This window comes from Periplaneta americana, chromosome 12, assembly GCF_040183065.1.
Source record: "Periplaneta americana isolate PAMFEO1 chromosome 12, P.americana_PAMFEO1_priV1, whole genome shotgun sequence".
Lineage (NCBI taxonomy): Eukaryota > Metazoa > Arthropoda > Insecta > Blattodea > Blattidae > Periplaneta > Periplaneta americana.
In genome coordinates, this window is record NC_091128.1 from 79516973 (window position 1) to 79529422 (window position 12450).

Genomic DNA, 12450 nt, shown 5'->3' on the forward strand with positions numbered 1-12450 from the left:
CTACTACTACAATTAGAATTGCATACCAATACTAAATACACAAAAATGTGGGCTTATTAGACCACCCGGTTCTTTTGGATCCAGTGTTTATTCTGTTCGACCATATAAGCCTACAAATAACCTGTGATATTGGTAACACTCAACGTACTGAGAAAACAAATATAAATAAATCTTCGTTATACAAATAAATAGAGCATATTATATTCATTTTAAACCTATTTTCTTCTTAAAAAAACAAAGATACTGTATACATTAATATTTCCAAATTGGATAATATTTTTCATTTAAATATAAACGTATTTCAAGCACAGTCTCTAGTACATACAGTCACGAAGCTTGAGGATTTTTTTTTTTTTTTTTTTTTTTGCATTTCTCGCTACACAATGCTACAAACCAGTGATGTCAACGAGAGCACAAACGTGCTCACCGCCCATATGCGCTGATCAGAGTACGTAAGGCACACAGGTACAAGTCACTGGTGAACATAGGGTTATACAGTAGTGGCAAAAAAACCGGACCGACCCTTGTAGCTGATTTCAGAGCCTTGTTCACTCCAGAGCACGATAGACTGGTAACTAAGACTTTCGTGTTTTGAATCCTGCCTGGAAAGGAAGCTTTTTTTTTTTTTTTTTGCAAATCTAATCTTTCAGGTAAAGCTTCCTGTAAAGCAGATTTGAATAATTTCAAGGGAAAAATTGTTCCGGGCCGGGTATCGATCCCGGGACCTCTGGTTGAACGTACCGGCGCTCTGCCAACTGAGCTACCCGGGAACTCCACCCGACACCGTCTCAACTTTTCCCTTTATATCCACACAACTCGCGTGGGCTGACGAAACGCCAGAGACCCACATCGAGTGCACACAAACTCTGTGTGACTTGAAATTGGTACGTTCAACCAGAGGTCCCGGGATCGATACCCGGCCCCGGAACAATTTTTCCCTTGAAATTATTCAAATCTGCTTTACAGGAAGCTTTACCTGAAAGAATAGATTTGCGTAATATATACGTCACTGTGTACGTTAACAGAAAACCACAATTTCAAGTCACACAGAGTTTGTGTGCACTCAATGTGGGTCTCTGGCGTTTCGTCAGCCCACGCGAGTTGTGTGGATATAAAGGGAAAAGTTGAGACGGTGTCGGGTGGAGTTCCCGGGTAGCTCAGTTGGCAGAGCGCTGGTACGTTCAACCAGAGGTCCCGGGATCGATACCCGGCCCCGGAACAATTTTTCCCTTGAAATTATTCAACTTTTTTTTGTTCCTTATTCAAATTTATTCCCAATACTTTTCGATTGCAGCGATATTTTACTAGTTAATTAACTTATTATTCCCAGAACATGAATTTTGCCAGCAATCGAAAAGTATTGGGAATGAATTTGAATAAGGAACAAAAAAAAGTTTCCTTTCCAGGCAGGATTCGAAACACTAAAGTCTTAGTTACCAGTCTATCGTACTCTGGAGTGCACAAGGCTCTGAAATCAGCTACAAGAGTCGGTCCGGTTTTTTTTTTTTTGCCACTACTGTACACGAACAATCTTTAGTCTAAAATTCATCATACTATCGGCATGATCACTGATCAACTTACAGACAGCAAATAACCAAATTGTTTTACGCAGGCAGATTCTACACGTTCCTCCTTCACAATTTTGGGGATATTAACTGGCTTGGAACTTAACGCATGACTTGTCCAGCATCCAGCTTTATAGAGATTCTATCAGCGACTGATGTATTCAATAAACAGTTTGACCACCTCCAATTTTTCGGTGCCAGGTAATCTGAGTCCCGAGTAGTTGTTTGCTTACTCCCATATAGATAACTTGAGTCCCTAGGATCATAAGGGTAGCTATAGCTAAACTGTGTCCCAATAATCCTGACAAAAATGTGTGGAGATATATTATTTGATTCATTATGCTGTTATAGTTCTGTAGAATATTTGAAAGCAAATAGTTATTTTTTTCATAACACGCCATGATTACGTCTTTGAGACATACATCGCACCAGAAGCGCTATGGGCCCTTTTCGCAGCAACAACAGAACCACAAACAGCTGCGAGCCTTTCCATTCGCACTTGAATAAGTTATTTTAGAGTAATCATCCAAATGTATTTTTATCGACGCATTGAAGGACATCCAGTCAAACCCTTATGTTTCACCGGAAAAGCGCCTCTCGTCCCCGGTCTGTAAATAAACAACCCGTCTCGTGGCCGGCTGCAATATTTTTCATTAATCCAGGAACCCGTCTCTTCCCTGGTTTAAATATATTTCCAATTCCAATTCTCATTCACCGACTACTCGTATACACGACTGAGTGAAATGTTCACGGAGTAAACAAATTCTCATGCACCGACTATTTGCAATTCTGCGAAAGATGGTGATGTGTGGTTGTTAGTGTTACGGCAATTCTATATTGACTGTATCAGTACCTACTCGTCAACCACACAGTACATGCCGATATCTCCGTTTCTGTATTTCCTGTATCAGTACCTACTCAACACAACATGTCGCAACTGAGTGAAATCTTGAGTCAGCGGGCTAAAACATTTCTCGTGGTAAACAATTATAAATTGAATATGCACAGACTATTGACTTCAGAGGAGACAAATACGTATGTTAAGTGTAACAGCATAAATGATCCTTTCAAACATCAGCTTCATACCTACAAAAAATGAATTTATCAGAAAAGTACCTGGTCAAGCATAAAAATGGGTAATACGCTTTCAATTTGTACGGATAATGTCGCATAATGACAGATAAGTTGAGACCTTGTTTACTTTTAAACATGTGACTTTTATTTATTTTTAAGTAATTTCATTATTTGATGACATTTATTTTTATAAAATGAACAGTATTTTACTCATGAAAGACAAATTTGTTAACCACACTAACCTGCAAAATGATTGCTCAGTCCCAAGTCTGCACAAAGTGGGAGGGAATATTTTGTCTTCACCTGGTTTCAATTCTTCTTATACACTCGAAATGAGTTGGGCTATAGGATTAACGCACCGAGAATTAAGTGGGGACGAGCTGGACTATTACATTAATGCATCGAAAATTACGTCGGGACGAGTCGGTCGATTTTGGGACGAAACTGGCTATGCCCTCTTTCACCGAGTCCAAAACGTAAAAAGAAAACAGCAAACGAAGGGAAGGAATGATTTTCAAGGGAAAAAAAGACACAGCGAATCAAGATATCACAAGGTTTCAATTCTTAAAATTAGTTTCCTTCAAATTCCTTCCTATACCTTAAAACAGTGTCACAGTTTGGCAGATTCGTAGACGATCTTAAAGTGAAGTGACAAAATGTTTCACCACAATGTTTTCAAGGATAAAATGTGACATTTTTAATCACGCCAACAAACTACTAATTATTGTACTAGTTGGTTGCCAGTTACAAGTCTGGAAAAAGTAGAACGTAAGATTTTGTGGCGAAGAAATTTAGCTGGGACTCAGTTTACCTATACATTTTTTTTTTTGGCAGTGACTCAGTTTACCACATTTTCCACTGTAGAGACTGACTTTACGAACCCCGAATTTTTCTCCTGCCTGTGGTTGTTTCATTAAGGCGTTAAGACAAATATCGTGATAGGTCCTAAAAGAAATAGGCGCAGACCTACTTTCCCTCTCGGTCTATTTCGGATTTCCCTCCCCCACGTTGCTTTAGTAATCGATGCAGAGGACGCGGTGGTAATTCGTATGTGTGCATTTGCGAATTTTTTACTCTGCATACTAGGTCTCAGAATTTTTTTAGGTTCTTCCGTTTCACCTAATTATGCATCTACATCATCCCGTCAACCTTTCTCCATTCTCCATTTCGTCATCAATCTATAGCAGCCGTGGCGAAAATGTGATCGTGCGCCGAGCCACTGTGTAACCTGCAACGTGCATAGCACTTATGGAGGGAGGCGGACACCCGAAGGGGGAAGTGAAGCAACTGTCTGACTTATTAATGGATTTTCATTTTCCTCATGTCAAGCACTTAAATATAATTTTATACAGTATAAGGTTACAAACTAATATTTAGTACGTGTAACGAAGAAAGATATGAATAAGAAAACGTAGGACAGATTATCACAACCTAAAATTAACTGTCTTCAGAATGTCTCTGCGACAGAGTTTCAAAATCAGGCATTATGTCACTTACTGCCAGTCGTAGTTGATCACGAAGATGTTTGTCTGTCAGTCGTGATCTAAATTTCGTTTTTACTATTTTCATTGTTGAAAATAATTTTTCACAAACGTAAGTTGTAGCGAACACGGCTTCAAAACGGCAAACGAAAAAACGACGCTTCGGAGGCCTATTTTTTTTTTCTTTTGGCAAAGATTTGAAAAGTTCAACATTGTCAAGTTTTTACATCTAGCTTTCATTTAACATCACGTTGTAAATCTGTGAGTTTAAATTGAAGATCTAACCGCATTATTCCTATATCTGCTGAAAAAGGATCGACATACAGAGATGATGATGTTGATGATAATGATAATAATAATAATAATAATAATAATAATAATAACAATACTTAACCTTTTAATGTTTCATGAGTAACATGTAGTATAATGCCGTTTTATGTTATACAAACGTTTTCCTCGTAATACTTATCAACAAATCATACATTCAATATTCTCATCATATTGGCAGCAAAAAAATACGTCGTCCCATCCTACTTGAAATTTTCGTTTTTGTAGAGGTACATGTTTTCAAGAGAGACATTGCGACGATACGCCACTCGCAGGTCAGAGACAAATACAATTGGAACGGAGTTTGACTCCAGTGAGTGAGAGGGTGGGGGTTGAAGGAGGTAGGAAGCAAGAGAAATGCATGGCTATCATTGCGAGCCACAATTTGCTCGCGAGTCGCATTTTCGTCACGGCTGATCTACAGCATTTCCCGAACACCGGCTGGCGACAAGCTGAGAGGGCTGGCCTAGGGACGAGTAGGGTTGCCTGCTCGAAACTTGGGTACGTAGCGAACCTTATTGCAGTCAGCAGTTGGGGGTTTGGAAATGCTCCTAGCTTGAGAGTTAGCGCAATACATTTTGAAAGGTCGCAGTGCTGGGTCTTAATGACCATGTCCGAATTTCCATTCCATTCCCATTATCATGCACTACTATTATTTTTTTCCCCTGTAAGATTTTTCTAAAGTCCCTTAAATAGGACGGTGTGAAAAACTTTTAGGTCAAGATCTCACAAAAATGTGAAGGTTAAGTTCCAAAAATCTTCTAAGAGCCTCGATTCTTGTACCTCTTAGTTTGCTGTTTCTCCAGTAACCCTCACTGTTTCTCCATCTAAATGCAAACTAGTTGCAGTTGTTGCATTACTTAAAATTAGTACTGTACAATGAACACAACAGTCTAAAATATTTTGGAATAAAGAACATTTCACTAACTCTATTGCTGAATGGTTATTACCTCTTGATTTTATGAGCAGATATGAAAAGAAGCCTTTATATTTTAATTAAGATATTGCTAATATTAAACATGTTGCAGGTGTTTTTTGTTCTTAGAAAAAAGAACAATCAAGTATCTTTCCTCCATGTCTTCCATCACGTAATGATGTTGGATCTCTTGTACACGATGGCACGGTGGAATCCAGGTAAAATCTACACTCTAAAAATGCATGTGGTTTGGTTTGTACGAAGATCATTGAGAATTTGTATTTGAATTTACCATTTTATATCAACTATTGCAGTCACGAATATATGATTTTATTATTTTAATATACAAAAAGTTTGATTAAAGAACTACAGTACGTTACTATTTAGCGATGTATGCAATGAGAGGGAAAAAAAAACTAGCCACCCTGTCCCATTATCTCCTGGCTTAGTTGCCTCATGACTAGGCCTATTGTTGTCACTTAAGAGGTTCCAACCTGTCTTCGGACTGCTGATTAAACATACATACAAAAATACTATACAAAAATTTTAGAGATTGTAATACAACGCTGCATCCCGTGCCATAACGCTTTGGTGTAAGGCACTAATAGTTAATCTTTTTGCTAGTGTACCAAAAAGTACAGTTTTTTTACCTTCATAAACCCAAACTGCATTGCAATTATATAAGAACTAACAAAATACTATGGCATATATTTGTTGCTTAGTCAACTGTCCGAAGACAGGTCTGAACCTCACAATTTATACCAACAAGGCGCCACCTATGAGGTAAGTACGCCAGGAGATAATGGGGTAGGGTGGCCAGAGTTCCTTTCCCTTCCATTTCATATATCGCCCATTGCTACATATTACACTAAAACTAAACTATAATTTATTTTGTATGGAAAATAACAATAATAATAATAATAATATTATTATTATTATTATTATTATTATTATTATTATTATTATTATTATGATAAATCATGTAAAATGTTACTGATGCAAGGAAAAACAAGAGTTGATGTTGTAAAAGGAAACACGTAAACTGCAATAATTATCAACAAGTAGAATAATATGTAAATATGTCAGCATTTTTACATGCGTAATCAGTGGGATGCGTAGCCTACCCTTTGAAACAACTCCGTGTAACCCTGGAGGTACATGTACTAAATATTGAATACCACAGGTCTAAGACATCATGCCTAGGACTAGCGTTACGGAATGCACACTGGTTGAAATCCTCATGGGGAAAAAATTTTCTTATGAAATTTCGACCAAAGTGTGGGACCGGTGCTCACCCAACAACGTGATAAATTTTAAAGAGGTGCGATGTATAGTGAAACGCATTAACAGAAACCAGCTATAATAGCTGGAAGGATCATAGTGCTAATCAAACAATATCTCCGTTCTGGTTAGATGATCGTTTACTTCTGTTGGGGCATGTGAATGTGAGGCCAGCAGTTGGCTGGTCGGCCTTGACCCTTCACAGACACAGAATGAACAAAACTATAGCCTAAGCTGTTGTGTTTAGTAGATTAATTATTTTGTGTTTGAATTTTGGAATTGTTAGAATAATGTTGTCGCCTTTTGTGTAATGTATCAATGTATTAGATTATTTCATGCAGAACTTTGTGGTTTATGTCCTTAGTGACATTTCATACAGGTTAAAGTAACATTTGTTCACATGAAGTAAAAATTATAAAGTCAGCTTCTAAATACTGGTTTTGAGAATCAAATTCGTATTATATTTTAATCAAATTTTCAATTAATTCATGAAGTAAAGATATTGTTTTGTTAAATCTTTACCTGATTTTGAGAAACCCCATAAGTCAAACGCTTTCAAACATAAATATTGAGTCTTATTCTATTTAAAAAATAATGTTTTGCATACAGAAATATCAGTTATGTTTATACCAACATTTCCCATTTCAAATTCCAATTATTAACTCATGCATTTCTTTTAAACAGATTTGTGTATTTCCACAAAACTTTGTATTTCGTGACTCAAAAAACCTATTCAAATTCATTTTGGTGAAATTTCAATTTTAAAGCGTTCGGCAGCTATAGCTGCATAAATAATGTAATTTTAATCAAGTACGGTACATTTAACGAAAACTTACGCCTAGGGAGGTCATATTTCGCAATGGAATATCCATCTCTCTCTGTACTGCATAATAGTATGTATAAGAAATATAATGACAATTAAAAATTGTTAGGTAAATATTCCTAATTTTCCGTCCGATTTCACATGGACAAAGTCATCTGTCGTTCTGCTAGCATTGCAGCAACATTTTTGTTTACGTCACGCATACAGGAGCGAAGTTAGCGCGCACCGTCACCCGACAAGGGACTTGAGCATAGCTAATATAATTTAAGGAAATAATTTTTTACAGGAGCTCTTCTTTATGCAACACAGAATTTAAAATTGATATTTCTTCAGAGAAAGAAAGAGGCACAAGTTGATACTTTTATATAATTATTTTCCTTGGGAAAAACTATCAAATATCAATATATATATATATATATATATATATATATATATATATATATATATAATCCGTTGCGCTACAGCCCGTGAAGGGCCTAGACCGACCAGCCGGCTGCTGGCCTCACGCACACATGCTGAAGCAGAGGTGGACGATCATCCAACCAGAATGGAGGTATCGTGTGGTTAGCACGATGATCCCCCCAGCCGTTATAGCTGGTATTCGCAACCGGATTTCGCTACCTATCGTAGCTCCCCAAGTGAATCACGATGCTGGGTGGGCACCGGTCCGATACACTGGCCGAAATTTCATGAGAAAATGTCTTCCCCTATGAGGAATCGAACCAGCGCGCATTCCGTAACGCGAGTCCTAGGCGGGATGCCTTAGACAGCGATGTCACGGCGCGGGACATATTTACTTATACCCTGTTAAATATTATATGCATAGTTATGCAAATTGTACTCTCGGCTATAATATGAACTTTTGTTGGAATGTCTATCATAAAGTCATTTCAAGTTTATGCCTTTCCAAACTGGAGATTTTTGCGGAATTACGATAATTTTAACTCATTAAAACAAGAAAATTAATGGACGTAAACGAGAAGAAACTCCACACAAAGAAGTATCTCCTACCCCTCTATATATATATATATATATATATATATATATATATATATATATATATATATATATATATATTAGGAATTACACAGTTGTAAGGCTTTTGCTGTCCGATTTCACATGGAATGTCCGTAACATTACGATTTTGGTTTCATCTCATTCATGTCTTTATTTCTAAAAACTCTAATTTTCCTATATAGCATACCGATTCTTCCCCGCAGGTCCATATTATATATCCAGACTGTAAGATTTGGCCTATGGTACTATTTATTATTCTTTTTTTTTCCCCCTATCTAGATTATAGGTCTATGTTTACTTTCTGTTATTGAGTTAAACCTCTCTTCTCTGCATGCCTAAAGTACATACATTTGTCATTTTTATAACAGGTGTCCATCAGTCAGATTGGTCCGGCAGTCTTTGCCACCGGCATGACGATGCGTGGCTCGGAAATTAATCTACGTAAAAATTAATTTTTGGTCTTACAGAATGAATTTGTTATGATAACAGCGATTATTAGAGGAGAAAAATTCGCTCTGGCGCCGGGGATCGAATCCGGGTCCTTGGTTCTACGTACCAAGTGCTTTAACCACTGAGCTACGCCGAAGTTCAATCCACAGCACCGGATTGAATCCCTCTCCTCCAGTGTTCTTATTTTTTTTTTTTCACCAAAAAAATACGATCTCTATTTCTTAGTTGTAGGTTGAGCAAATGCCATTAAATTAATATTGTTATTTGAAGATGGCATTGATTTAAGCCTAGCATTTAAAAACTGTGTAGACTTGCTCGCGCCACGAGAACAATTTTTCATATTTAATCACCGAACACAACATTCTGAAATGTGAGTTTCTGGTTATAAGAATGAGGCGTACCCTTCCCACCTGATCCGTATGACAACAACATTTGAGCCATTCAAAGCAGAAATGGGTAATGAGGGTTAAAGTAAACATTCTGTAAAATACGGCGCAAAGTAGCAATTAATATTTAATTTATTTAAACTATTAGTAGTCAATGGATAGCACGAAGGACATATTAATTGCTACTTTACGCCGTATTTTACAGAATTTTTACTTTAAACCTCATTACCCAATTTTGACTTGCACCACTTCTGCTCTGAATGGCTCATTTGAATGGGTTATTTATGAAAGGGCCTAAGTCTTGAATACTAAATTGTTAGGTATTTAAGAAAAACTGCTTATAGGCCGAAATTTTTATATTAAGGCTGAAATAAAAATTGTATCATAAATTCTAGTAAGCATTTGAGTGTGAAACTTAAGTCCTCTTCATATCTAAATCGTTGTATCTACACCCAAAGAGCAGTTATTACATTACAAACTCATTTTCACAAAATTAGCGACTTAGGCCCTTTCATAAATAACCCATTCATTTATTAGCATACTATGAATTGTTCTTCTGATCATTCCACTTTCTCTCAACTTGTGATAATTATTGTATAAATAAGCTTTTCGAATGGAATGATTAATAGTGATTAAATGGATACTGCATACTATAAAACAAAATCTCTAAAACAGTTGAGATTGTAAGACCTTGCTTTTAGTGTTCAGGGTGCTGGAGATAAGTCTTTCCGTGAAAATATTACAATCGACTTTGCATACTCACATTATATTTTATACGAGAGTGATCTCAGAAGTAATGCACACACTTACTTAATTGGCACTTACTTACTTACAAATGGCTTTTAAGGAACCCGAAGGTTCATTGCCGCCCTCACATAAGCCCGCCAGCGGTCCCTATCCTGTGCAAGATTAATCCAGTCTCTATCATCATACCCCACCTCCCTCAAATCCATTTTAATATTATCCTCCCATCTACGTCTCGGCCTCCCTAAAGGTCTTTTTCCTTCCGGTCTCCCAACTAACACTCTATATGCATTTCTGGATTCGCCCATACATGCCCTATCCATGTCAAACGTCTGGATTTTATGTTCCTAAATATGTCAGGTGAAGAATACAATGCGTGCAGTTCTGTGTTGTGTAACTTAATTGGCACACATTTTTTTTTCCGAAACACTTAACAGAATCGTTCAAAATACCGTAGTCACCTGGGAATGTTACGACTGCTTCCCAACGTTGTAGTAGCTGCTGGATGCCGTTAATTCTCCTTTGAAGTTTAGCTCGCGGAAGTGTCGGGTCATAGCTGTATTCAGGTCATTTAACGTTTTAAAACGTTCACCCAGAAGTGGATAGGCCTATTCCATTTTGGGAAAAGGTCATAGATCGACTCATGTCCTAAGTGTAGACTGTGTGAGGGAGTATTTCCCACTTGTAAACATCAATACTACCCGCAATGATTTGGTGACATGCAGTCTCGCATTATCGTGGAGCAGCAGCACACCAGACTCCAATAGTTGTGATCGGTTCTGATGAATTTTTGGGCGCAATATATTACGCAAAACCTTTGAGTGCAGTGACTGATGTGCCAACTGAAAGACGATAATCAGCAATAACACCTTGGCAATCATATGCCTTAATCATAGGCGGTGAGAGAACCGTTTCCTTGGGGGGGGGGGGAAGCAAAACATAGAATCCCCATATAACAGGGTTATGGGGGACATTATTTACCTCCTCCCCCCGTTATAGCTTGTTCATGGTTCAGTACAGTATATCGGAATATGATCACTTAATGAAAGTATTTTGGGGGGGGGGCATGTTTCTTACAGTGTTACATCCTCATCCGCGAAAAAAAAAAAATGTTATGTTTTATTTAACGACGCCCGTAACTGCCGAGGTTATATCAGCGTCGCCGGTTTGCCGGAATTTTTGTCCCGCAGAAGTTCATTTACATGCCAGTAAATCTACTGACATGAGCCTGTCGCATTTAAGCACACTTAAATCCCATCGACCTGGTCCAGGATCGAACCCGCAACCTCGGGCATAGAAGGCCAGTGCTAACAACTACGCCAACCAGGGCGACTTTATCCGCGATGTTTCGGACCGAATTGTATAGTAGGCTACTTGAACTGTAGATCTACTACAAATTTTATTATAATAGGGCATAATTTAATGTCCCACCTGTCATGGCGGATTGTAGAGTGTGACGCTTGTATCGGCTCGTGAGTTCGCTTACTTTTTCGGAGGTGTTTGTAAGTTGTGTACGCTAGTTTTGTGTCAAATCAGTGTATTTAGCACTCAGTTCCTGCTTGCCTGAAAATGGGAAGGAGAAACCAAAAGCAAGAGGTTCCAGCTGCTGACGATGGTGTTAGGCGCAGTGTACAGGAAGCGTGGAGGGATCCCGCCATGTTGTGTGAACTTGCCAACCTAATAAAGGACTCGGTGCGGGACGCGATAGTGTCGGAGTTAAAGGCCGCACTCGACAGAAACAGTGCTCTTATCGAGAAATTGGAAACGGCCTTAAAAGAAAAGGACGAGAAAATTTCTGTTCTAGAAGCGAAGTTAGAAGAAAAGCACGACTGCTTGGAGCAGTATCAACGCCGTCAGTGTCTGCGTATCTTCGGGGTGCCAGAGTCTGAGGGTGAGGATACTGACGCGATAGCAGTTGATGTCGCAGCCCAAATCGGTGTGGAATTGGAGGTGCACGACATCGACAGGAGCCATCGTGTGGGGAGGAGAGGAGAACGCCCACGACCGGTGATCGTTAAGTTTGTGAGTTACAGGAAAAGAAGGGAAGTCTTCCTGAACAAGAAGAAACTTAAAGGTAAACCAATTACGATTAGAGAAGACTTGACTCAAGCCAGGCACAAACTGTTAAGACAATGTATTGACAAATATGGCGTCACTAGTGTCTGGACAATTGATGGCAACATCTTTGTCAAAACTGGAGAGGTCAAGAGGCAGATTTCTCGTGCGTCTGACATTCACTAGTTCTGTTATGCGACTCGCCTGCACTCACAGATTATTTCTGATTTTATTTACTGTATTTCCTTTGATTTAGTGTTATAATTAATTTAGTATTATTCTAATTGATTTAGTCTAGTGTTATACTTATATTAACTTATTTACTATAACT

At 38.2% G+C, this 12450-nt stretch overlaps 1 protein-coding gene across 3 annotated transcripts in view; it reads left to right on the forward strand.

Annotated features, from left to right (window-relative positions):
* Positions 1 to 12450, forward strand: part of LOC138710600 (very long chain fatty acid elongase 2-like) — an 82584-nt gene that overhangs the window by 50606 nt on the left and 19528 nt on the right. For all 3 annotated transcript variants that reach the window (XM_069841601.1, XM_069841602.1, XM_069841603.1), the window contains one exon: positions 5476 to 5581. In XM_069841601.1, coding sequence (XP_069697702.1) covers positions 5476 to 5581 — 106 coding nt within the window. The remainder of the gene's footprint in view (positions 1 to 5475; positions 5582 to 12450) is intronic.